The following is a 27,261-nucleotide window of genomic DNA, read 5'->3' on the forward strand; positions in this document are numbered from 1 at the left end:
AAGTAGGACAAAGCCGCGGCCGGGCTCACCTCATGGTCATGGTTGCGCAGGCCTATGCGGATGGAGCGGCTGGCCCGGGACAGCACGGCCGTCATGCCGTACAGGTTGATGAGGATGTTGGCCACTCTCTTCAGGACCATCTGCTCCTCCACGATGGTCTGGAACGCAGAGCCCCCTGTAGAGACTTGCCACCCAGACACCACCCTGCCTGGTGTGTCCTCACCTGTCCCTGAGCCTCGCCTTATGCTTGGAGGAGGTAGAGGAGCTGCTTTTCCCTCGTAGGTCTGGGCAGGGGACAAGCAAGGCCAGGTCTCTCCTGAGATAGAGGCTGGCAGTCACACCTCCTCAGCTGCAAGCCCCCCGCCCCCGCTCGCTGTGTGGCCCCTGGGACAGGCAGACAAAGCCCACCTGAATGAGGACCAGGATATCTTCCCAGGGCTGGTCCTAAAGGCAGACGCAGCAAACGTCTCATGGAAGCGGCTGTCTCCACCCACCAAGTTGCAGGCCTCTGCATCCCCAACCTGGCAGGGCCCCAATACCTTGCCAAAGCGGAGCAGCAGCGTCTCTACGGTGCGGCCAAAGTAGTACACATTTTCCTCAAGCTTGCTGGCACTGTCCTGGGGACAGGGGACAGGGTTGGGGGGGGGGGCGTATCAGGTGCCCCTCCCAGTTACTTCCCTACTAGGAAGGAGATATAGACAGGAGGGCATCCACATGGGGCACACATACTGGGTCCACTCACCCCAACACTGGGATGCACAGCTCCAAGCTTCCCTGTCAGCCCCATGTCCACACTTCGGCCCAAGGTGTCCCGAAGTCTCCGGCCAACGGTCTCCATGACAGTGGCCACGTTGCCCTGTTTAAGCTCCCTGCAGAAAGTCCCGTGCCCTGAAACATGGCCCCTCAGCACCACAGCACCCCATTCTGACTCTGAAGCCATAGAGAGCAGCTCAGGACTCTGGTCCTCCCCGTAGTATGCTGGACACTGGCTATAGGCTGAGCCCTGTCAGAACAGCCAGGCCACTCTGAGCTGGAGCTAGTTTCAGGTGGTTCTGTCCCAGTTATGGGGTCTGAAAATGCTCTGAGCAACCCATCCTTAGGCTCCGGCAGAGATTTCTAATTGCTCTGGTGCCAGGATCAGGCTCTCAAGGCTCTGTGGCTCTCAAAGTCTGGCCCGTTTGATTCACCTCTCTTGCCTCAAGTTCTGAAAACTCAGCTCCCCATGGGAGCTGCTAGGGAAGAGGGCTTCCGGGGCAGCTGGCAGTACCTGCTGGGGAGGGCCAAGCTCTGGACCTGGCTTTTAAGGCCCTCACCCCCCACCCCTCTAGTCTGCACCATTCCCAGGGCAGGGCAGCCCCTTCTGCTGCTGCCCAGAATGGGCCCCTACTGGCAGGTGGGACCTGAGATGCCCAGCGAGAACGGCACCTACTTGACCCTTGCCGTCAGGACTCGTCCAGCATGCTGCAGGCCTGTCAGGGCGATGTACATCCGGAGAATCTCGTTGGTTCCCTGTGGTCAGAAGAATGGAGGTCAAAGGCCTGCCACTGCCTGCTTACCTGCACTGAGGAAGTCACTGCTTCGGAAGCAGCTGAGAGCAAGGCTGTGACCACAGGGGTCAGGGCAACACGCAGGGGACAAGTGGGGAGCTAGCCAGATGGCTGTGGTGTCCTTCTGCGACTTCCCGCCTCTCCAAGGCCAGCCGTACAAGGACCCTTCCTTCCTTCCGCTCCCTAAGCCTCGCGTCTTTGTAACGGGAGAAAGCGCTTCGGGGCGGGGGGGGGGTGGTGCTGACATCCAGGTGCCTCACGTGCTGGCCTAGGCCAGTCCTCTGGGAAGCCACGACCACAGAGGAGGTGCAGCTGGCAGCGCCCCCATGTCAGGGTCAATGCCCAGAGGGCCCCCTCCCCCTGTGCACAGGCTGGCAGTGGTGTCCATGGAGGACGTGGTGCTGGAGGGCAGATGCACGACCGACCATCCGGCCAGACGGGCACCACAGACAGCAGGACTTGCAGGAAAGGAAGGGGCAGGGTGGAGGCCTCCAGGCTAGCCCAGGCCCTCGCGCCCCCGCCAAGCAGTGTCCAGATGGGTGCATCTGCTTCACCCGGGGGGCTCTGCACCCCACAGCCACCGAGCCCCTTGCTGCCTGCCCCACCCGGCCAGAGGCGCAAACGTGCCAAGACGGAGATGGGGCCTCAGTAGGGGCGAGCCCAGGGCAGCAGTGCCGTGACCCACCCAGGGGCCCAGGATCCTAGTGCCCTCAGGCTGCCGTGTCCTGTACGCCCACTGAGGGAGACCGCAGAGCTGGGCCTCGGGGGTGCGCATGGCAACCAAAGCAGCCGGCACGGTCTTCCTCTGGGGAGGAGCTCAGAAGCTGCGCCCCAAGGGCAGCCAGTCTCAGGGTGCCTTTGGGAACCTCACCCAATGCTCAGACGCCAAGCCTGACCCTGGTGTCAGGTCTTCACCCTGCACAGTCCACACCCATCCTAAAAGCCTGTCCACCCTCCCACAAGCCATCGCCTCCAACCTGCCCCCACATTAGCCTCGGGGAATCGCCTAGAACACAAGCAAGCAAGGCCTCCCTCACTTGGAAACCTCCGGTGCTGCTCACCTTTGCCCCCGATTCATCTGCTCATCAGCCGAAGCCTTTATGCCATGGCCAAGGGCCACGTGTTGTCTCGCGAGATACCAGCCCCTGCAGCCAGCGGTGCAGCTCTGCTGCAGGAATCCTCCGTCAGGCTGCACAGATGACGAGCACCCAGAGGTGCTCCAGTCTCCCCAAGTTCCCCAGCCACCTAGCACATGCTCCCTGAGCTTGCTCTCCAGGCTGGGGCCCACACGCAGCAGCAAGAGTGAAGTGCCCAAAGCCCTCACAGGGGCCTGCGGAGCTGCGTCAGTAGAGGACACCCAGGAGCAGAGCCCAGGCCCAGCACGGGGTTGCAAGGGCGTGGGTGAGAGTGGGCGCCAGGCAGCATGGCCCGGGGTCAAGGGCTCCGGAGCAGGGCACTCACCTCGAAGATGAGCAAGATGCGGGCGTCACGCAGCATACGCTCATACGGGTAGTCCTTCATGTAGCCAGAGCCCCCCAGGATCTGCAGTGCCTCGCTCACGCACTGCCAGGCCGCCTCCGAGCTGAACACCTGCCACAGACCCAACGGCAAGGTCAGCACGGGGACGGGGTCCTTCCAAAACGAGGACCTCAGCCTCAGGGATGGGCAGCTGGGGGTGGAGAGGAGGCTCCGTGTGGCGAACCCAGTTTTTGGAGGCGCCTGGCCCAGCCTCACAGGGTGACCCCGGCCTCGCCCTTCCATGCCCGGAGAAACCCATCCTTTTAAAGCCTGCCTCAGATGTTGATTCACCCGTACCGGAAGCCGGCCCAGGCCCGTTTGCAGGCAGCGCGCTCCTCTGCACTTGAACTACTTGGCTGGACACCTGGCCCCAGGGGCCGGTTTATGTGTCCACGTGTGAACATGGCAAAGGCAGGGCTGTGCTCAGCTCTGGGCTGTTTCTGGAAGAGGGCGTGTGTGTGACGATGGTGAAGGTAATGAGAGATGAGACTGAGCAAACACGCCAGCCGACGTACAAAGGCTCCACACAGGACTGATGACACCGCCCCCTCACCTCCCAGGCACACCCGTCGACGCCAGACGTTCACTTCCCCGGCTGTCAGGCCTCTCGCCGCCCCGAGAGTTTAATTCGAGAGACCAGTAGGACTAGAAGCAGGGCTCTCAATTCTGTAACAGGAAAGTGACACTGCCCTCCCCGAACAAGACAGAAGCCCAGAAGGTACTGGCTAACCAAGATTTCACTGAAGGGAGTTTTGACACCGAAAGTAGGAAGCCCACAGAGTCGGCGTAAGACAGTCCTTTCCACGAGGCTAGCTGCGCTTTATCCCGACAGGCACTGGCAGCCATGGAAGTTACAACACGTGGTCTGGATTGTCCTTTGCAACCACCCACCGACATCTTGGCACACATGGCACTGGGGAGACTGTCTACAACCTGACACCAACTGCGCATGGTGCTTGCTGCGTGCCCCGTGCTATGCTGGTTTCCCCAGCTCTGTGCTAGGGCTGTGCCTGGCACAGGGTGGGCATGTCACAAGCACTGGGTCAGTGACAAGCTGCCCTATAAGCTGAGGAACAGAGGAAGGTGGCGACAGTGACGAGGTCTAAAAGGCCGCGAAGAAGCCTCAGTGCCAGCTTTCTGGCTAAGCTGTTACCTTCACCATGGCAGCCTCGATGGAGCAGTCGGGAAAGCCAGGCCGGTCCAGCATCCCTGCCGTGAGGTAGGCCATGCTTTCCATGACATAAGTCTTCTGGGCCATCAGGGCAAACTTTTCCTGGAGAGTTCAGGAAAAACACAAACAATCTGCACGTGCCGAGACCCAGCAATGCCAACTGGCACAGCAAAGTCCAAAGTTGCACAGCCCAGGAGAGACCGGCCTGGGCAGCAACAAGAGGGAGCTGAATCGCCACACGAGGCTCACCAGGACTGACCCCACGCCTCAATGCCACAAAATGCAGTCAACAAATGAGGCACCCCTGACTTTTAGTACCTGAATCAGTCCGAATTCACTGAGGGTCTTGTTGAACTGCTTCCTCGTGCAGGCATACTCAGCAGTCATTCCTGGGGAAGAGCACAGCAGCACAAATTTTCTGGTTGGTCTGAAATGATTTCCTAAGGTTATCATCATCTTTGTCCAAATGCTCAGGCAGCAGCTGAGAGAACTGGGTGTACTGAGGTGAGGCCAAAGGCCTGAAAAAGAGCCCCCGACCCCCTTCTAGCTTCTCGAATCCAACATTTTTTTAAACCAGCTAGTGGTCAAGATTTCATCCTCTGAATGACACACTATGGACCCCAGAGTTGCTGCAGACTCCATGAGATGCCTGTTCAAGGTGCTGGCACAGGCCAGGCCCCCAGAAGCTTCTTGACAGAGGTGGGAGCAGGCCCCACCTGTCCTAGCCATTAGGGCAGGCTGATGTGAAAGCGCTGGTCTGGAACCTCAGGGTGTGTAGTTGTGAACAGAACAGTGTCAGGGCCTGGCCCTGAAGGAACCCAAGTGAGCTGGGCAGTGCCCGACCCTCCCCTGCAGGGGCTTTCTCTGGGTCTGCACAGGCACGGGCCACTGACAAACTGGTCCCACATCACGCATTTCTGGGTTGGTGTCTCATTCGAGGTTCTACATCAGGACAGACTGATCATGAGCTTTCCCCACTCCCACCTCCCTGCTTGAAGACTCTTGCACAGAGCATTCCAGATGGGAGAGCAGAGGCCCAGAGGGCTGCCGGGCCTGGGAGCAGCTCAGCAACGAGACGAGGCCTGAGTGTGGAGTTGGACAGGGTCAGCTTTTAGGCCCTGGTGCATGGCCTTACTCTCTGGGCTCTGGGCCTCGGCCCCCTCATCTGTAACACGGAGGTAAGAGCCCCAAAAGCATTCCTGTCCCCACCTTGTCCTGAAGGAGGCGCTTCCTGAGCGTGGTGGTAAGTCTCCCGGGACCCCCCGCCCCTGCAGGCAGAGCTCGGGCAATCGCCTCACCATGTGAGGGTGGTAATGGCGTTTCATGCCCAACAAGTACACTAGAGGGCGCTGTTACTCGCGTGGCAAAGGCTGACCTTGGCTCAGGTATCCTACCGGACCAAAGCGGGGATCCAGAGGCCAAGGGGCCAGGGTTCCCTCTAAGGTGCAGTCACCCACAAAACAGTCTTGGGGGAACGAGCGCTAGTGTTTATCTGGACCTGGCAGCCTTTCGCTGTCGGAGCAGCAGCCCCGCCGGGCCTCTGACAACGCCTACGCCCCTCTCCCCGGCTCTGTGGGTGAGCAGGCCCAGTGGGGGATCACGGTTACTAGCTACGCTCTGCAGACAGACTGAGGATGTTTTCTGGTCTACACTGAAGACCAGATTCTAAACTTCTGGCCGTTTTTCCCGGTGGCCTGGCTCAGCACAGCCTCCGGGCTGGGGGCTGAAGCTGGGCAAGAGGCCCCGCACCCCGAGGGCCCCGTCCCTGACTCACCCACCGATCAGTTTCTTCAGCATGCCGGCCACGGCGGTGCCCATGCTGAAGCGCCCGCTGTTGAGGATGTTCATGGCCACCTGCGGGAGGAGGGAGGCTCGCTGCCAGTCTGCTCCTCAGCGAGCTGCTCTCCCGCCGCGCCAGTCCTCACGGGACCAGAACACAGTTCCCTTACCCCAAAATGAGGCACCCGTCAGTGCAGGGGCCTCACACACATCCTTGTGCGCCCCCCGCCACAAGCCACGGACACCATCACTCCAAAACAACAGACCAATTCCAGTCCTGGGAAGAGTGGAAAGGAACAAGCACATGGCGCACCTCGCAAGTCGTGGAGACTCCCACCAAGCTTCAGCATCAGGATCCTCATCTTACAGATAAGAACCCCCAGTTCAGAGGATGAGGTGCTCACGCCAGGTCACACGCAAGCATCTGCTAACATCCAGGCCTGTGCTCTCTCCCTACTCCCCAGGGCACCCGGCTATGTTCCGCCATGATCCTCCACCCCCCAACGCCAGCGTTGTCACAGGGTGACCGTCAGCTCCCCTCCTCCAGCCTGTCTTCCTACCGCATGCGCGTGGCGGTCAGCAGCTGGTGACGAGACAGGCGGGTGCTGCTGCCCGCGCTCTGCCTCCCCAGTGCTGGGCGGTCCAGATCCAAGGCGGCCTTCCCTTCTGGGCCCAACAGGGTGGAGACAAACCCAACTAGACAGCAGGGGGCCAGCGGTGTGATGGGGAGACTAAGGGGAGGGCACTCGTCCAGGGGGACAGGTAGAGAGGGGTGCCAGGCCCTTCAGGACAGAAGGGCACAGGGCCGAAAGGGCAAGAGCCCCCCAAGGGTGGCTGTGCGCTACCAGGCCTCTGCTCAAGCCCATGCTGGCCCCCTGGGAGGCCTGGAGGGCAGCACAGGGGCTAGCAGCCCACAGCAGTCCGTGAACTCCGTGGCTGTTCTACAAGCTCACCTTCTAGTCCCGAGCTGCCGTGCGCTGAACGCCGCTGACAGGCGGCCTGGATCAACGAACACACAACTCACAGGGCGCCGCCAGGCGACCTGAACGGGGCTGCGGGGAGCAGAGCTAACGGCCTGCTTTCTGCCCCCAGCACTTGCCAGCTTATCGCCTTCTCCATACAAGTTTCTTCTACAATTCCCACAACGATATTCTAGATCACAACTTCCCAGAGCAAGCTAGACGCCGTCCTTCCAACAACCCGGCACACCTGTCCTTGTCTCCGTGGGGCCTGACGGCTGACCACGCCTGATTGCCCCAGACTCTTCCTTTAATGTCACGTCAGCGCGCCAGTTTCGCATTGCCTTTGATCCATTTCGGGTCTCTGGAATCGCTTGAGTATATCACACTTTTTGGCAACTAGGCTGCCAAGCAACCGCACTAGTAATTTTTTTTGAAACAGGCTATTTTCTTTGCATAGCCAGACAATCATGCTTCACCTCACACAACGGAGCTTCCAGGGCGCAGTGCTGGGAAGGCTGCGGGGAAGCATTGCCACACGCTTCTGGGGGAACGGACCCTGCCCAACTTCCCAGCAGGCAGCGTGACTACAGGGATCAAGAACACAGCACGACCACACCTCCGGACATGCGCAGCTCACTGGCGGCGTTTAAACTCAGGAAATAATCAGATCAGCGTGCCGCCGTCCGCACAAGCACAAGCACCACGCAGCGTGGCTCCGAGGAGGCAGCCGTGAACAGCGGAGCCTCCTGTCCTAGGAGCCGGTAGTGGGCACAGTTGCGTCACTAGGAGAAACGCCCCGCGGCACTGACGCCGGCAGCGCAGTCTGCTGGCACCAGCTGTGGGGAAGCGGCTCAGGAACGCTTCAGTGCGAGTACTTTTGTTTTTGATGTTGAACATGATCAGTCACGAAGGAAGCACAAATCAGGCCACGATGAACTGAAATTCCAGTGTTCACACGAAAACTTGTACGTGACTATTCACAGCCGCATCACTGGTGATAGTCCAAAAGTGGAAACTCCCGGCACCCACCAGGTGATGAACGCAGAGGTGACCCAGCCGCGCAGCCGACTGTCAGCCGCCAGTGAAGTGGCAGCTGCTTCCACACAGCGGAACCTCGAACACACGTTGTGACGTGAAGAGTCAGACACAAAAGACCACGCATTGACTCCACTGTGTCATGCGTTCAAAATAGGCGAATCCATGGAAACAGGAAGGGGAAGGGAGAGGGGGAATCAGAGGGATGGTATTTCTCTTGGGGGTGCCGGGAATGTCCTGGCCCCACATCGTGGGACGGCTGCCAGTGGAGGTACGAGAAGCCACTAAAGTGCACATTTGAAAACGGTCCATTCTAGGCTACCTGAGTTACCCCTCAAACAAGTTCACAGAAAAGACAAAACAACTAAGTGACTCCAAGGGGAAAACAACGAGGGTCAGGACGCCAGTCCCCAGTGCCTGCGGCCTTCTCACACACTCGCTAGAGGGAGGAACCCGCGTTCCTCCAGGCAAACCAGGTGGGAGATGAAGGTGGAGACCCGGCGGGAACCACACAGCCCTCTCCTGGAGCTGAGCTCCTCTCGGAGAATCCCAGGTGCACTTGGCAAGCGCAGGCTGGTCAGGACAGAAAGTTGGGGGCCAACAAACTGCGTCCCTGAAACCACAGGGCACTCACTGGGGCTGCTACTGGCCACTCACCTTAAATCCGCCTCCAACCTCTCCAAGGACGTTTTCGACAGGCACCCTGGTGTTCTCAAAATGGACCTCACAGGCTGAAACACAGGAAGTTTAAGACCACACCCGACCAATGCAAACCACTTTGCACTTGACCTGCATGCAAGAAATGCGCTTCATCCATCCATCCATCCATCCATCCATTCCCAATCTACTGACAGGACAGCACAAGAGCCCGGGTTCCCAGCCACGCGGAGCTGACATGGGTTAGGAACGCAGACAAGGTGATGTAATTATGTGGTCAGAGCTACGGGTGGAATGAACAGGGCGCAGTGACAAAAGTGGGCGCCGGGGGGCAGGTGGTGTTCTTACTGAGGGGTAAGCCAGGCTTCCCTAGGGTGACCTGTTGGGAGCCTGCTGCAAAAACCCCGTTTATATTCTGTGTGTGCCACCGTTCTGGGCAGGTCGGGTATAATCAGTTAGGCTCGTTAGTCTTCCAGGGGCCAGCGCTTTCTCAACATGGCTATCTGCACTGTCCCATGCCAACTGCTTCATCAAGGAGTCGGCCGCCTGTGAGTAACCTGACGTCTGACGACTTTCGTCAGTCTATCCCGGAAATCAGCAAAAGATTCAGAGGGTCCCTGCAATATACGTAAGAAAGACCAGTCTGGGTTTCTGGGTTGAGGCAAGCTCTGTCAGGCTCTGCGTGCTGCTAAAGCGACCTGCTGACATGCCTGATGGTCATCTCCCCTTTGCTTTTTTTTTTTTTATACAGGAGAAGCCATCAATACAGAAGCCATTTTTGGGTCATCTGCAAAACTTATCTTTTGTTCTTTTACAGTTTTGGCTAAGGAACTTATTAATCTGTATAAGCAAAAACACAATTGTGTGCTATTTTCTTGTTCCTTTGTTCCTATCTTCAATAAAAGTTTGGGCTTGGGCCTCCCCGGTGGCGCAGCGATTGAGCGCTGGGTTGCAAAGCTGCCCGCAGCCTCTGCAGCGCTGCTTTGATCCCTGGCTGCTCCCCGGCCACCGGAGGAGGGTCCCGCATGGCGCGCAGACCTCTCCTGCCGCCCGCTGCTCCCCTCAGCAGTGTACTTCGGTCCTCCTTCCTGCTCTGCTCCCCGCTCTGGCTCTGGTGAATTCTCTCATCCTCCTGCGCTTCTGACTGTACCCAGTGCTTGTATATATAAATAAATAAATAAACAAATCTTTATAAATAAATAAATAAAATAAAAGTTTGGGCAGGGAGAGAGGCAGAGCTGCTCTCGACAACTCTCCCCAGCCTCCCCCCACTGCAAATTCATTTTGACTCCGAGTCTGTTGATGGCAGAGAACTTCATCAGCTGTCCTGTCCGCAGCAGCCTTCAGCACAAGTCTGACGCATGAGAAGTCAGAGAAGGAACGAAGCAGGGCGTTTGTACTGCCCTGAGCTAGACGGGCAAGTCAGCCCACTTCCTAGCCCGCCAAGGCTGGGCCACCGACATCATTTCAAAGAACGCGTCACGAGCGTTGCGGTGGCATTCTTCATGTCACCGGATGCTCATGTGGAGCCCAAACCATCGATGTCATCCCGCTGGACAGGGCTGAGGGCCCTCGTGTGCGCGCGCGCACACACTTACTGTTGGAGCCGCGGATGCCCAGCTTATCCTCAGGTTTCCCGTTGGTGACTCCGCCAAAGTCTCTTTCTACGATGAAGGCTGTGATTTTGTCTTTTCCAGAGCCATCAGAATCTTCAATCTTGGTTTTTGCAAACACTGTAAAGATATTGGCCAGTCCTCCATTGGTGATCCAGACCTGAGGACAGAAAGAACAGGGGCTGTGGAGAAACCAGAGCATTAGGTGCCACCTCTCAGCGCCACCTGTTCCAACAGACGCTCCAGCTGCCCGTGGAACTTCAGGCCAGGCTGTGAGCCCTTGGCTCCAGGGAAGCCACGCCCGCCTGAGCAGAAGGCACCGTCACCAGCCCCCATCCTGCCCGCCCAGAGCAAGGGTGTGTGTGTGGGGGGGGGGGGGGTATATGCACGTGCACACACAAGAGCAGCAACAACACTAAGACAGCTCCGACTCTAAGGTGGGGGCGGGGCAGACAGAAGCAAAAAGGGGTGGAAGAAAGGCCAGCAGGAAAGAGACTGCTTGACAGACTACAAAGCACAGAACTTATTTGGCTCTTGATTCAAGCAAACTAAAAAACAAAATATAACACAATTAGGGAAATCTGAATGCTGACTGGAGAGCAAGAAATTACCCATTATTAAATGTAGTATTATGGTTTTAAAATAGTATAACCGTGGGCCTCCCCTGTGGCGCAGCGGTTGAGCGCTGGGTTGCGAAGCTGCCCTCAGCCTCTGCAGCACCGGTTCGATCCCTGGCCACAGGCGAGAGTCCCACATGGCGCGCAGACCTCTCCTGCGGCCCGCTGCTCCCCTCAGCAGTGTACTTCGGTCCTTCTGCCTGCTCTGCTCCCCACTCTGGCTCTGGTGAATTCTCTCACCCTCCCGCGCTTCTGACTGTACCCAGTGCATGTATAAACAAAACAAACAAACAAATAAATATAAATTAAAAAAAAAAGCATGCCTCTATAAAAAAAAAAAATAGTATAACCGTGCAGAGGCCCTGCTGAGCAGTATGGACGTGACCCTGAGGGAGCAGTGCTGACAGAAGACACACCAGCCGCAAGCTGCCACACCCTCTCGAGCACGAGGAAGCTCCCTGCGCTAAGCCCCTATATATGTCTGTATATGTCTGAAGCAGCTCGGGGTGGCTGGCACTGTGAGGGCACGCAGACTCTGGAGCCAGACGCCTTGGTTCCCATCCAGTCCTGGCATAGGACGTTGGCCAGTAGCTGAACTCTTTGAATCATTTTTTCACCCCCAAAAGGAGAGTGGGCGCCACCCAAGAGTGGAAGAGAGATGCCGGGTATGGCCTTTGTGATTCCTGGGGCGTGGAATGTGTCGGGGCAGCGGCGAAGGCCCCGGCCATGGAGCTCACCTTGGAACCGTTGAGGATGTAGTGCTTCCCGTCTTCACTCAGTGTGGCCCTGGTGCTGATGGAGGCTGCGTCACTCCCACTGCCAAGACAGATATGCGGGTGAGGAAAATAATGGTGGGAATAAGGAGGCTCTGAGGGCCAAAAAATGAGGTTTCTACTTAATACAGGGAAGCTGGCAGTTTTAAAGTAAGGAGTCACACACAGGATGTCTGTGTCCCAACTCTCCCACCTAATGGCTGCGGCAGGACAGCCGCTGACCGCCTGCACGTACATGTGTGCACTCCAGTGAAACCTGACGTACAAAATAGGAGGCCGACAGGATTTGGCCAACCCCTGCCTTATTGCAATGGGGGGAAGGGGAGCAGTGAAATCTTGGTTTTAGGTCTAAACATGGAGATGTATGCTCACAACAGGCCCATCTGAGCTCCTATAGGAAGGCAGAACACCCTAACTTCCCAAGGGAACCAGGGCCTCCCCGGTGGCACAGTGGTTGAGTGCTGGGCTGCGAAGCTGCCCGCAGCCTCTGCAGCGCCGGTTTGATCCCCGGCTGCTCCCCGGCCACCGAAGAAGGGTCCCACATGGCGCGCAGACCTCTCCTGCTGCCTGCTGCTCCCCTCAGCAGTGTACTTCAGTCCTTCTGCCTGCTCTGCTCCCTGCTCTGTCTCTGGTGAATTCTTTCACCCTCCCGCGCTTCTGACTGTACCCAGTGCTTGTATAAATAAATAAATCTTAAAAAAAAAAAAAAACCAAGGGAACCAGAGGCGTACAAAGAAGTTGCCATGAGAAGCCCTGAGTCCTACACCAGCTGTTATGTCTGAGCCCCATGGCCTGGGGGTGATCACACAACCGCACTGACCCTCAGTCCCTAGTCTGGAAAACAGGGACCACCCCACTCACCCGACACACTCTGTAAGTCCCTTGGAAGCCTAAGAAAATCACTTACATGATACCGCAGCATAAGGTACATTTTTGCAAGTCTCCCTGGGGCAGAGAAATAAGGTAAAGAGAACATGGAAGTGGCAAGAAAGGTGTGGAGGAGACTCTTGGGAAGATTTCAGGGAAGAGAGGACTTGACAGCAACACCCCTTTGACAGAACCACTGATGCCCGGGAGAAGCCAGGCCGCTGTGACAAAGGCACCGGGCAAGGGGCAGACCTGGCGGGCTCTGTCAGGCAGAAGGCGGCGATGTGCTCCCCACATGCCAATTTGGGCAGGTATTTGGCCTTCTGCTCCTCGCTGCCGGCCAAGATGATACCCTAAAACAAACACAGAGACAGATCTCAGCTGAGATGTGCTGCAGAACGGGGTCCTTCTGAACAAACACTGCGAGAGGAGACAGCTGGGGAGTGGCCGGGAGTCACCCTCGAGTGCACGTTCAGGGCAGCCTGGGCCTGGAGGCACTTTGGGGTCAGACACAGGGCACTTCATTGCTGCTCCCCCATTTTCTTCTGGGTGGCCCTTTGTGGGGATATCCCTTCCTGAGCCTCCACCTCATCACCACACACTGGGGTGACCCCACTCACTGGAGGGGCAGTATGGATGACGAAGCGCCAAGAGCGAGGAAGAGAACCCTGCTGGCTAAGGCAGGGGCTGGTCAATGAGAGCACCGACTGTGCTCAGTCTGCCCCAGGGTCAGGCCCACTCTCTGGGAGGGTGCACTAGGAGTTCGCTGCCCATTGGACTTGATATGTTTTAGGGCAGGTCTAGGTCACCCCACTCCAGTGACAGTCCCATTACGTGGGTTGTCTGTGCTCAGCGTAGAAGCCAAGGCAAGCTGAGTGGGCAGCGTGCTCCCTGCTCAGGAGGGGAGGCTCACTCCAGCCCTGGGTGAGGCAGCCTCCATGGAGGCAGCCCTTATCTCATCAGGGCTTGAATGATGGAAAAAGGACAACGAGGACAAGGGGATGCAAAGGGACAGAACTGTGCCACCTAAAGGCGGCTGTCTGTATGGGGACCCAGGGCTGGGTGGCTGCAGAGGGTGTGCCGAAGGAGGCACTGCAGGACGAGGCTGCAAGAGTAGCCAGGGTCCCCTCCGAGACCCCAAGGCAGCGAGCCGCATGCACTTCTGAGTAAGCGAACATGTCTCCTACCTCCCTGCCACCCACCCATGGATGCCAACAGATCTTCAGAGAGATTCGATGAAAACCCAAGATACCTGACCTTGAGGCCAATAGCTTGGTGTGCGGCCAGCATCACGGTGATCGACCCGTCCAGGCTGATGATCTCTCCGAGCCGCGCATACATGGTGTTGGAGAGACCCAGGCCACCTAGAGGAGAGAGAGACCAGCTCCACTTAGAGTCCAGTCCCACTCCCCTCCCAGGAAAGGTGCAGGGCTGTCCTGTTTCCTATTACTACAAAGGTGCACTTGATTGTCACTTGTCAAGCCTCAGTACAGATGGGTACAACGGAAACAAAAACACCCATCACACCACTGAGTGTCTTCCTTGCTGTTTCTTCAAAGAAATCACTTATCACCAGATTTCTAGGTATAGAGGCACATGTAGATATATGCCTTATATAAAAATATAACAATACATGGGGCCTCCCTGGTGGCGCAGGGGTTAAGTTTCAGCACTATGAAGCTGCCCGCAGCCACTGCAGAACGAGTTCGATCCCCAGACAGGGAGCTACCCACATGGCGCAGCAGACCTGTCCTGATTCACCCACTGCTCCCTTCAGCAGTGTGTTTCAGTCGATCCACCTGTTCTGCTCCCCACTCTGTCTGGTGAATCCTCTCATCCCCCACACCTCTGACCTGTACCCCAGCTCTTGTATGCATAAATAAATCTTTAAAAAAAAATACAAAATAGCTGTATACAGTCGTTTATCATAACCTGTATCAAATGGTTTTTAAAAATTGTTATTCTTTTTTGAAATTTATTTTTATTCTTTTAAAAGATTTTATTTATACAAGAACTGGGGTACAGGCCAGATGCGCAGGAGGGTGAGAGGATTCACCAGAGATAGAGCAGGGAGCAGAACAGGCAGATTGACGAAATACACTGCTGAGGGGAGCAGCGGGCGAGACAGGAGAGGTCTGCTTGCCATGTGGGACCCTCACCGGCTGGCCAGGATCGAACCACGCTACAGAGGCTGCGAACAGTTTCACAGTACTGCGCTCAACAGCCTGCGCCACGAGGGGAGATGTTTGCTTTTTTTATTCTTACAATGTTTGCTTTCTTTTCTCAGGTGGTGTAGTCCCCACAGAATTTCCACCACCAATTCACCTGTCCACCATCACCATAGTCCCTTGTGCTCTTCTAGCCCTCGTTTTGATCCCTTTCCTTCCCCCTCCCCTGTAGAATATCACTGATTTATAGTTGTCTGGTTTTGTTTTGTTGGGTTTTTTTTTGTTATCATTTTTCCTCCTTGATGCCCTATATTCCTCCTATAAGCGAAACCATCTGGTATTTTTCTTTTTCCTTCTGACTTATTTCACTGAGCATAATCCCTTCAAGTTCCATCCATGTTGCACAAATGGCATTGGTTTATCCTTTCTGGTTGCTGAATAGTATTCCATTGTGTATATAGACTACATCTTCTTGATCCAGTCATCTATTTTTGGGCATTTGGGTTGATTCCAAGTCTTACCTATTATAAATAGTGCTGCAATAAACACAGGGGTGTACATCTTCTTTTGAATTAATGTTTTTGTGTCCTTTGGGTAGATCCCTAGGAGTGGAATTTCTGGGTCACATGGTAGCTCCATTTTTAGTAGACTGAGGAACCTCCACAAAGCTTTCCATAGTGGCTGGACCAGTTTGCATTCTCACCAGCAGTGCAGGAAAGTTCCTTTTTTTTTTTTTTTTAACCACATCCTCGCCAACATTTATAGATGCTCCTTTTTTCTTTTTTTTTTTTTTTTTGAGGCATGTTTTATTTATTTGTTTGTTTGTTGGTTTTTGTTTATACAAGCACTGGGTACAGTCAGAAGCGCGGGAGGGTGAGAGGATTCTCCAGAGCCAGAGCGGGGAGCAGAGCAGGCAGAGGGACCGAAGGACACTGCTGAGGGGAGCAGCGGGCGGCAGGAGAGGTCTGCGCGCCATGTGGAACCCTCCTCCGGTGGCCGGGGAGCAGCCGGGGATTGAACCGGCGCCGCCGAGGCCACAGGCAGCTTCGCAACCCAGCGCTCAACCGCTGCACCACCAGGGAGGCCCGATGCTCCTTTTTTAAATATGTGCCATTCTCACTGGTGTAAGGTGGTATGTCATTGTGGTTTTAATTTGCATTTCCCTGATTATGAGGGACGTTGAACATTTTTTCATATGCCTGTTGGCTATTTGCATTTCCACTTTGGAGAAGTGTCTTTTAAGTTCTTCTGCCCATTTTTTGACTGGATTGTTTACTGTTTTTGCTGAATCCTGTGAGTTCTTTGTAGATCTTTGTGACCAGTCCCTTATCAGTGGTATGGTGTGCAAAAATTTTCTCCCAGTCAGTGGGGTGTCTTTTTGTTTTGGTTACTGTCTCTTTTGCTGTACAGAAGCTCTTTAATTTGATATAGTCCCAGCTGTTCATCTTTTCCTTCACTATCTTTAGGTGATGCATCTTCAAAGATGTTACTGAGATGTATGTCAGGTAGTGTTTTGCCTATATTTTCTTCTGTATATTTTTGGTTTCAGGTCTTATATCTAATTCTTTAATCCATTTTCAAATAGAGCTCCTTATAAACCTAACAGCTGCCAGGTCCCGATCCCAGGATGTAGTGGACTCTGGGAGATGTGTCTGGAGGCTGGCACTATTGACATCTGGGAGGATGACCCTTTGGGGAAGGATGGGTCTGCCTTGTAGGATATTTAGCAGCACCCTTGGTCTCTACCCACTAGATTACTCCCCCCACCAATTCTGACAAAAATGTCTCTAGGCACTGCCAAATATTCCCTGGGGGTGGGGGCATGGGCAAAATCACTGTAGTTGGGGAAATCACTGTTCTAGGAGTAAAAAAGACGAAAAAAATTAAAAATCAAAAACCTCACTGATCGTTAAGTATTCTGTATTTCTGCTTCAGCTTCCAGCGGTGGCTGGGCAGCCTATGTGCATCTTAGAAATGACAAAGTGTGGTCTAAGGTCATGGAGCCAACAAGCAGCAGAACTGGGCCCTAAACTTGGGGTTGGGGTACTGTCCCTGGAGTCATCGCACAACATCACTGGGAAGGGTGTCCCTGGAGGGGGCACAGTGACTGGGCTGGGTATAGTCTCCTGGCTCTGGTGATGGCACCACCCCCTACCTCTCCTACACCCCATCCCTGTTTCAGTCAACACACTTTTTCTCTTGTTTCATATACTGAGTTAGGTTGGGGAAAAAAAAAAAGATGGTGGGGTCAGCAATCATATGGGGAAGGCGACAAGTGGGTGGAGACTGCTGGTGAGGGAGGAGTTAGAGGTAGGAAGGAGGCACACATGGCAGGCCAGTGCACAGGGGCCTTGGGGAGGAAGTTCAGACTCAGTGGAAAGACCTGTTTTTCAGAACAGGGGTTTCCCCATGCATCTTTATAATGTTCCAGGCTGGGAACATTTCCCAAAACTCTTTTGGGCACATAGGTTGCTGTTACCTCAATTTCCCAAATAAGGATTAGAAAAAATAAAATATATTAGTCCCAAAGTATGTGTCTATGCATCCTCCTGAAGAGAAAGTGTCGTCACACCAAAGTGTATGGTGGAGAGTTGTAGTCTCATACCTACCCCCACACACGCACACACACACATGCACACATGTGCGCTGGCATGTCCTAATTTTACACAGAAATTATTCAGAGGAAAACTAAGTACTTTTCGTCAAGAAGTCATTTTTTTTTTTTTAAAGGAAAGAATACAACTTTCTTTTTTTTTGTATAGAGGCATGTTTCATTTATTTATTTACTTGTTTGTTTATACATGCACTGGGTACAGTCAGAAGCGCGGGAGGGTGAGAGAATTCGCCAGAGCGGGGAGCAGAGCAGGCAGAAGGACCGAAGGACACTGCTGAGGGGAGCAGCGGGCGGCAGGAGAGGTCTGCGCGCCATGTGGGACCCTCCTCCGGTGGCCGGGGAACAGCCGGGGATCGAACCGGCGCCGCAGAGGCTGCGGGCAGCTTCGCAACCCAGAGCTCAACCGCTGCACCAGCGGGGAGGCCCAAGAAGTCATTTTAAAATGACCTTGTGGGGGGGCCTCCCCTGGTGGCGCAGCGGTTGAGCACTGGGCTGCGAGGCTGCCCGCAGCCTCTGCAGTGCCAGTTCGCTCCCCGGCCGCCAGCAAGGGTCCCATCAAAAAAAAAAAAAAAAAAAAAAAAAAAAACCTTGTGGGGAAATGCACATCACCAGCCTGGCTCTCACGAGCCGCTTTATTCTGCTGCTTGTTTTCTCCAAGCACTTATATCTAATATTGACACGCCTGCACATTATGGCAGACAACTCCTCTGCCACTTGTGAGCTGCAACACTGACAAGTCTCATGTCTGGACAGAGGTCAATCATCTCAAAGTTCAGATTTTTGTTTAGAAACAAGATTTGCACTTTCCCTGCAGAAGCTGTGCTACCATGTCCCACCACTAGGGGCAGCAGCAGACCGATGAGCAGCAGTTTTCCACATGTGGAAATGGGAGCTGCATTTTCAAAGGAAGACAAGATAGCATCACTTAACAGCTTCAAATATTGCAATAAACATAAACGAAGATTGGCCATCACACCAAATTTGTACTAAATTTTCACATTCTGTCTCAGATTCACCCAGCACCAGGCTGGGTGTACGTACCCATGGTCACTTACTCTACAGACAGGAGGGCCACCCACCCTTGGCTGTGGGGGAGGGCGGGGCCTACCTTTAGTCTCTGGAGAAAAACCAGAACTTCAATAAGAGCTCCTGGCTTCCGTGACTTGCTATGCAAAACCTAACTCAAGACCTGGCTGGGAGAACAGGACACCTGCAAACGCCCAGCTCCCAGTCACAAAACACGCCCAGCTCTGAAAACACCCCCGACAGCTCTTACCCTCAAACACCTGATTCAAGGATGGCAGAACCTGGACCAGCCCCAGCAAAGGGGCAAGGTCAGGGCTCTGAGGACAGCGGGTACAGAGACAGGGTAAAGGCCTAGAATCACTTCTGTGACTATGTGAAAGGAGCCTGAGAGTGAAAATAAATGATACACATACATATGTGTGCACATCTTTGTGAGCGTGAGTGTGCATGCACAGGCACACACACATGTCCTGTTGCAACATTTCCTAAGTCCTCTTTTCACCACATACACATACACACAAAACTGAGATGACCAATTTCAGATTAGGCAAAAATTGAGACAAGCTGTAGTGACTGACCTAGAAATCTACCAAGGCAAGATGACACTGGATCCTGGGGCAAAAGCAAGGTTTTCACTTGGGAGTTGAAAATATAACCACAATACTCCAACATTTCATGGACAGTTCAAAGGATCAAGGGCCTGCTCGAAGGTCCACACCAGTCAAATTCCCCCACTGAACGTACCTTGGGTCTATGCTGTATGCCTTACTCCTTTGCACGGAGATGAGAAGCCAGACCTGGTGGGCCCCAACACCTCTGCTCTCGCCAAGTGCTGCCCAAACCACACAAAGCACTTGTCACTCTGGAGCCAATCTTGTACCACAGAGACCAAAGGGTTTTATAGTAGAGATGACATGAAATGAGTGGTTCAGATATGAGGTAGCACACACTCGCCTGAACCCAAGGAACAATGTCCTGCCGTGGTCCTTAGCCATCTCCAAGAAGGCACAGAACTTAACAAAGCTTCCCGCCTCAGAGTCCCAAACCAGTCAGTCACCAGACAGCCACCCCAAATTTGGCCCAGTGGATGTTTTGATGAATTCCAGTAGTTTTACAGTTTGATTTTGGACATGCCTCATTTAAAGGTCACCTTTCCAGAACATAATCCTTTTTGGGACAAATGTAATTTCTTAAGAGCCAAACCAATGGAGTGGCAATTGCCTTAACTTACCGTATTCTTCCGGGACTTGCATCCCAAAAAGTCCCAGGCTCTTCAATCCTTCTAAAGTTTCATTTGGGATTTTTGCATCCCGGTCAATTTTTCGAGAGTCCACTGACAAGAAGAAATATCTTGATTAAACAAAATATAAGTTATACAAATAAAAGTAAACAAAGTGATTACACTGCAAACTGTCTCATCATGGTCATTCAGAATGTGCTCAATTTCACCTGGTTAGCCCAGCAAGAATTTTATCTTGAAAAATTACCACTAGCAGGGTCCTCCATGTTGGAGAAACACTGCAGTCAAACTGTCCTCACTGAACTCCTTCCCCAGGGAGCTCCCTCAGGCAGAGGTGGCTGCCCTGCAAAGGGCCGGCTGACCACTCCAAGGGAGGGTTGCAGTCTACACAGGTGCCCTCAACCTGCCTTCTGCTGGTTGCTACCGGCCCATGAACCATTCCTGGTTCACAGCAGGCCGAGGACAGGGGCAGAGGAAGCCTTTAGGAACATGCACAGCAGTTTTACATTGCCACACAGTCAAGCACAACATCGCTGGTTATTGTCCTTGGTTGTTTTTTTTTTTGTGTGTTTTTTTTTTTTTGTTTTTATGTCCTTGGTTTTTATCATTTCACTTTTCGAGTTGTCCACTTTTACTGTCATTTATAAAAATGTCTGCAACAGTCCAGAAATATTTGACAGTGGGCTTGTGCCACAAATACACTGAGCAGCTCTGAAGACGACTTATAAGCAAAGAGTGATTGGGATGGAAAAAAAAAAAAGAGTGATTGGGATGATCCCTAAAGGAAAACATTATCAACAGATACTATTTCTCCATGATTTATGGCACTCAAGAATGCTTCCTCTACATATATTACTTCTAATGTAAATATCAACAATTGCTCTTGAACTGGAACTCAGTAATGATTAAAAAAAAAATCATACATACCTTCTTCAGTGAAGAATTTTTCTACTGGTCCCACAAACTGATTGATTTCATTAAGTTCATCTTGGCGAACTTCAGGAAATGGGAAAACTTCTTTCTAAAGATAAATATTTAATAAAATTTTAATTTTTAGCAACCTTCCACAGTGGTAGTATCAGTCAAAAGGGAAGCAGATTTGCTAGAATCTGAATCTGGTAGGCAGGGGTGTTATTCACTGAAGGCTGAGCCCAGAAGGTGCTGAAGACACAGGAACCATGTCTGAAATCCCACCACCTAGACACACCTCCCTCCAACTCCAGGCTTAGTTCTGATTGTGATCAACTTTCCTTTGTCAGTAACACACGTGACAATGACTGTTCTCTGACAAAGAGCTCCAGGCCAGCACCACCACATCCTGGGTTCTGTCCCTTGACCTGCTGCTTATGAGTTGTGTGCCCTAAGCCAAATATCTTCACCTCTCCACATCCCCACTTTCTCTCCTGCAGCAAGCAGGTAATATTTACTGAAGGACATTGTGAAGCTCACTGTGTAACTAATGATGTGAAAGCTCTTTACTAAAATATAAAAGTTTATACTAGTTACGTTGCAAGTTCAAAGATGTTGCCGTGGACAAGAGCAGACTGGTTCCAAGGTCCGACATCTTGCCAGGTCCCTATTCGGCAGGGCACGTGAGCCGCTGTCCCTCCTGTTCCATGACATCTGTTCCTTGTGCTGTTACACACAAGGTGACAGGGTGCTTGGCTCTGAACTTAGCCTTGGACAAGTCACACAGTTGTTCCCAGTATGTTTCTCTCCTGTTACTGATGATACCTCAGCAGGGAACTGTGAGGCTCTAAAGAGACAGTGTGTCTGGGAACATGAAATCACTGCAAGTGCTTGTGTCAGACACCACCTCTGTTCTAGTCTCCACTTCCGGAGCAGGATATCATGTAGTTTCAAGTCTGTCTCAAAATGGAGAGTGGCCATTGTTTCTGACTGCCCCACTGGGCCATGACTAGATATTGCCTGGAAGCCTCTGGCTATGTCCACAGACCCTCTGTCTTTTTGGGCTCCGGTTACCCAATAGCTGCCAGTATGACATGACTATTTGGAGTTGCACCGACAGCTGCTGAGGACTGATGTCCTAGGTCACACTCTGCCAGCTCCCACCATGTGTCTCAAGAAAGCCTTCAAAGCTGAGGTCCTCAATTTTCCCTCCAGACCTGGTATTTCTAGTCAGCCACCAAAGCCTACCTACTCTAGTAATTTGCTCCCTCCCAAATCTATTTTCTCCTCTCACGCCCCATGACTCAAATCTTATAGGTGGGTCCTTATCCAAAAGTGACAGCTGACTTAAAGGAACTTAAATGATCTAGAAGGAAAATATGCTGAGACTCATCATTTTGCAGCCTCTCAGAACAAAGGCAGTGCCTTAGTTGAAAACACAAAGGTTCTGGGCCTCCCTGGTGGTGCAGGGTTGAGCGCTGCACTGTGAAGCTGTCCGCAGCCAGCCAGGGAGAAACCAGACCTCTCCTGCCTTGCCCGCTGCTCCCCTCAGCAGTGTCTTTGGTCCGTATGCACAGCACTTTTGGGGGGCAGAGTAAGATTATTGTCTCTGGTGAATTCTCTCACCCTCCAGTGCCTCTGACCTGTATAAATAAACAAATCTTAAAAAAAAAAAAAAGAAAGAAAGAAAATACAAAGGTTCAGCCATTACCATGTCACTGGCTCCCCAGTGGGCTCTGCACAATGAACTCTGCTGGAAGATGACAATAAGATTATTCTGTACTGTGAGCACATCAGTTAAGAAAAGACAACAGGCTGGCAGGTAGCTGGCCCTCAACTGCAACCAAGGACAGTTGCCATGGGGAGAAATCTCAGGTGCATCTGATACTAACGTTACAAAAACCAAATAAGTCCGGGTTCAATTTCTATTAGCTATTTTCAATTTTCTTTTTTTATCAGTGGGACCTGCTTCTCAAATAAATCTAGTGCAGAAACAAAATACACAAACCAGGTTAACAGTCAAGTTGCTCTGGTTGAAGGTAGAGATGAGTAGAGAGGCCGCCTAAATTCCTCCCACTGAAAACTCCCCAACAGCCCCTGCAGGAGCCCTGGGCACCTCTGTGAACAGCTAGCAGTCAAATGAGAGTTACTGTGTGACAACTACTGGCCCAGGTGACCTTAAAGTCCCTTCTATTGTGATTTTAAGCACCTTAGTCACCACTTTCCAGTTCAAACCCCAGGAATGCTGAGACCTGATCTTGGCCTCAATCAGGGTAGCAGTGGTGAAGGTGTTTACAAGGGGTCAGATTCTAAATAGAACCAGAAGGTAGAGGAAACAGGGTTTACCATCAGATTAGACGTGGATTATGAGAATAAGGGGCATCAAAAATGCCTTCACTAGTTCAGTCTGAAAAAGTGGAGCAAGAGTCACCATCAACTATAAAGAATACCAAGGAGGGGCAGGGTCTTGAAGGGGAGATCAGGATCTCAGTTCTGGATATGCTAAATCTGAGATGTCTGTTAGACACCTAAGTAGAGATTTTGTGTAGAAAGGTGGACATAAAAAGTCTGTAGTTCAGGAGAGAAATGTCAGCTCGAGAAATAAATACAAGGCATCAGGATATTGCTGGTATTTAAAGCCACAATACTAAACCAGATCATCAAAGGTGGAGTTATGGATGGAAAGAGGTCTACAGACTGGGCCTTAGAAGACTCCAACTGTGATGGCTGCAGACCACAGCATCACAGGTGTCAAGGAGGAAACCAGCAAGCAATACTAAGAGTTAGTCAATCAGAAAAACCAGGAGAGAATGTTTGTTTTAGAAGTAAGGAGTTATAAATCGTGTATAATGCCAGTGATGGACGGAGAAGAGACCACCAGAATTGACACTGGAGCAGTGTCAATGAAAGCAGTTTGTATTGTAAGGACAAAAGTCTGAATGATAAGTTTAAGATGCAGCTGAGCAGGAACAGCTGAGGCTGAAGATGAGGAAAGAGAATTAGTGGATCAGTGCCCTTGAGCAAATAAGGAGGCAGGGGGTCTATTGATGCGGTTGGCCTTTGCAAACAAACAGTTCACCCAAGGTAATAGAATGTAGAGCTTATGGGCACAGATGTGGGAAGCAGGGGGTAAATATGGTGGTGGAAGTTCTCATTTGACTACATGTTATTTTCTCAGTGAAACAGATGAGTCAGGTGGGCATGAGATGCGGAGGTGGTGCCAGAGGCTTGGAGAAAGAGAAACAGGATTTGGGTTCTTTCTTCATCTATGTGCTGGGAGGCACAAGGGCCCAGGACACAGTGCCACACACCCCTGATTCTGGAAAAAATGGTTTCCCAAACATAAAAAGAACTAGTTTTGCATTTCCTAGTAAGGCAAACAACTCTTAATGGTCTCTATTTCTGCTTTTGTAATACCTTACAACCTTTAAGGAAAGTTCTAAAGAGAAACCAAGGAGAAACTCCTCCAGTAACAGTGTTGCTAACGCTTCAGTCAAATTCAAATAAATTTACACAAATAGTTTCTTTGGTTTGCACAGCACCTTTGGGAGGTAGAGTAAGATTATTGTTTTTATTTTGTAGACCAGCACACTGAGGTACAGGGAGGTGAAGTGACTACCCCAAAGTCACAAGACTAGTAAATGCTGGGCCTCCCTGGTGGTGCAGGGGGTTAAAGTGCAACCTATGAAGCTATCCGCAGGCACTGTAACACGAGTTGGATCCCCGGCCAAGGAGCTACTCACATGGCACAGCAGACCTCTCCTGACTCGCCCACTGCTCCCCTCAGCAGTGTATTTCCGTCACTCTGCCTGTTCTGTTCCCAGCTCTGTCTCTGGCGAATCCTCTCACCCCCACACCTCTGGCCTGTACCCCAGCTCTTGTATGCATAAATAAATAAATCTTAAACAAACAAACAAAAAAAAGACTAGTAAATGTTGAAGTCAGCCCTAACTATCCATTCTGCATCCTCGTGCATCTGCACAGTACCTTACACTTTGAAAAAACATTTCCCCTGTGCTACATCTCGCCCTGGGGTTTTACAAATCATCAGAGAAGCAGGACATGTCACTGGTTCTATTTACAGGCTAAAAGAACTGTGGAGCAAAGTCACAGAGCCAAGGTCAAATCCAAGTCTTCCAACTGTAAGAGGTTGAGTACTTAATACCCGTTATTAAGGTACAGCTGGGTTGTGCCACTGGTGGAAGACAGTGTGGGAGTGACCTTGGAGACAGACTTTTAAGAACCCTGAATGGCAGGTGAGGGAATGGGACTCAGCTGTGGAAGCCGAAGGGCCGCTGGAATCCGAGAGGAAGCCCAAACATTTCCAGGCCAGACCGGTAAGTTGCGGGTTGCATCGTCTCGCCTTGGGTTTCCCAAACTGACCTGACAAGCATTAGCTGGAACGCTTGTCAAAACCACAGATTCGCAGGGTCTCCTGCCCGGGAAAGGTCCTTGTGGGAGTCGAGTTTTAGCACGGCTCGGCCCCGGGGGGTACGGCCCGGCAGGCGCGGGCACGCGGACAAAGTTCGCCCCCAGCCCTGCCTGCTAAGGGCGCAAAGCGGGAGGCAGAGCGCAAGCGTCGCCGGGGTCGGCGTTACCTTCTCGATTTTGCCCAGGAAGAGCTCCTTGGCGAAGGCTCGGCTCCGAGGGCTGGCGGACAGCGGACGCCGGCTGGCGGTAAAGTCCGCCAGAGCCCGCCAGGAACGCGCCGCCGCCGCCGTGCGCCAGAAAAGCCCGCAGCCACTCATGCTGCCGAAGCGCCTCCGCCACAGCAGCCGGGCTCCGCGCGCGAGTCCAAGGCGCCAGTCTCGCGCCGCGCGATGACGCCACTCGCCTGAGCCGCCCACGCCGGCGCGTCGCGCTTGCGCAGCTCCCTCCGCGACCCTCCACGCCTGGGCGCTCAGGGGGCGGGGCTGCCGCCATCTTCCCGGCTGAGCGCCGGGCGGGTGCAGGCGGCGGGGGGTTTGTTTTCGCACGGTCGAGGTGGTTTCCGTAAACGCCAGCCCGGGGGCTCTCTGAGGGCGCGGGAAGCCCAGCCAGGGCCCAGCTGCTTCCAGTTTCTTCCTCTCGCCAGTTGGGGCGACGAGGCCGTGGGGGATGGGGCGGAGAGGGTGAAAATGCTCGAGCCGGGCATCTGGAGGGAGCTCTGCGCGGGTGGGAGGCTCGTGTTTTGCTTCTCAGCTTACATTTACACACAAATATATGTAAATACATAGTTTTTAAGAGAAAAGAAAAGGGATGTTTTGCCAAAGGGCAGTTGATAGGATGGGATCCAAAGGGAGTGGGGGTGCGCTGGAAAAGGCTCTAGGGCCCAGGGAGGACCGCCAGGCACCCCCGCCGCCTCAGGACAGATCCAGGCTCTGAGCGGAGCTAAATAAGTCAGCCTGAGCCAAGATCTTCTCTCACTTTTCTTAGCTTCTCATTGTGTTTGTGACCCCTCTGTAGCATTATTGGAAAATGCTTTCTACCTCCATCATGTGACATGCTGGTGCACACTAAGTATTCCCACGGCCCGATTAAAGATGGATTTGTGGGAAAGACTTGATACCACACCGCGGAAGAAGAACGTGAAAACTTTCTTGCAAAGGGCATGCAAGCACCTGCTGTAGTCAATCAAGTAATCTGATGTGTCCGCCCTGTTTAGTGTGCTGGCTAAGCAAGTCAGAAATTAAGTAACACCTTAGTTTCTAAAACAAGCATCAGAAAAAAATTAAGTCATAAATTCCAAGTATTCTAGGAGTGAATACCCTGGAAAGAGTTTTAGAGTTCTACTTTGCCACTTTGCTCGTCTGTGAAAATTAGTATAATGCCACTTATCTCATATAGGACTTTTGTGAGACTAAGATAATCCATGTGAAAGCATCTAGGATAGTAAATTAGCGTTTTTCCTGCGATACTGATGGAGGAAAAACAATGGAAAACCAAAAGGAGACATCACAAGATTAAAACCTGACTCACACAAGGAGGTGGGGGTAGAGGGGATTAACATGACTATTACAGCTGTAGAAATCAAGACCCTTAGGCGCCAGTGCCTTATCACAAGGCATAAGACCCAAGCAGGTATCAGACTGCTGTAGGGAGTGTCCAGAGCACAGACCCAAAAGTAAATAGAGATTGGGCCCATTGTGAAATCTCTGCTCCCATTCAGATTCTGCATAGTTATCCAACATCAGCAGCAAATAGGCCACTCCATAAAGGAATGAGCCCCTCCCAAAGAGAAGACTATCAGTGCAATCTGCACTGACACTTGGCACCTGTGTTCTTCTGCCCACCTGTGCCTATGCAGGTGTTTCTTTTCACCAACTCTCTGTCCCTCTGCAGGGCCACAGCCATCCTGCGGGTCCGTGCCCTGTACCATGTCAGGGCTTCTCTTCACTGACCTCCCTCAGCGGAGGCTGCTCTCCTCAAGGCTGCCCTCCCGTGACCATGCAGGCCTCTCTCAGCAAACTTGTTCCCTCTCCCTAATAAACCTGCTCTTTAAATATAACTAAGGCCTCTGTCTTGTGGAGAAACTCGCCTGGGAAACTCGCCGCATGCCACCGAAACGGGAGCTTTGGTGACACCTTTCCCAGAGTGAACCCAAGGACCCTGCACTCCAAACCCACCGTCTCCAAAAACCACATCAATATTATAAAGCTGAAACATGGATGTACATCAACTTTCATCTTATACTGGGGTGTTAGGCTCTGAGAAACAGGACGCCATTTTCCAGCAGTTTACTTTGGACACAGAATTTCCCATATTCATTGTGGGAAGCACTCTGGA

At 52.7% G+C, this 27,261-nt stretch overlaps 1 protein-coding gene across 1 annotated transcript in view; it reads right to left on the reverse strand.

The window, feature by feature from the left end:
- Window positions 1–25,383, reverse strand: part of ACAD9 (acyl-CoA dehydrogenase family member 9) — a gene marked incomplete at its 3' end in the record, with an annotated part of 25,904 nt that extends 521 nt beyond the window's left edge. Inside the window, 16 exon segments of the mRNA XM_084247021.1 lie at window positions 30–158; window positions 540–617; window positions 743–869; window positions 1,430–1,509; window positions 3,009–3,137; window positions 4,219–4,338; window positions 4,555–4,625; window positions 6,015–6,090; window positions 8,670–8,743; window positions 10,268–10,442; window positions 11,637–11,715; window positions 12,792–12,892; window positions 13,797–13,903; window positions 19,579–19,680; window positions 20,515–20,608; window positions 25,095–25,383. Of these exon segments, the coding sequence (XP_084103147.1) occupies window positions 30–158; window positions 540–617; window positions 743–869; window positions 1,430–1,509; window positions 3,009–3,137; window positions 4,219–4,338; window positions 4,555–4,625; window positions 6,015–6,090; window positions 8,670–8,743; window positions 10,268–10,442; window positions 11,637–11,715; window positions 12,792–12,892; window positions 13,797–13,903; window positions 19,579–19,680; window positions 20,515–20,608; window positions 25,095–25,244 (1,692 nt within the window). The 5' untranslated portion in view covers window positions 25,245–25,383.
- Window positions 25,384–27,261: the final 1,878 nt, after the last annotated feature.

Source organism: Talpa europaea (genome assembly GCF_964194135.1).
Source record: "Talpa europaea genome assembly, chromosome: 11".
Lineage (NCBI taxonomy): Eukaryota > Metazoa > Chordata > Mammalia > Eulipotyphla > Talpidae > Talpa > Talpa europaea.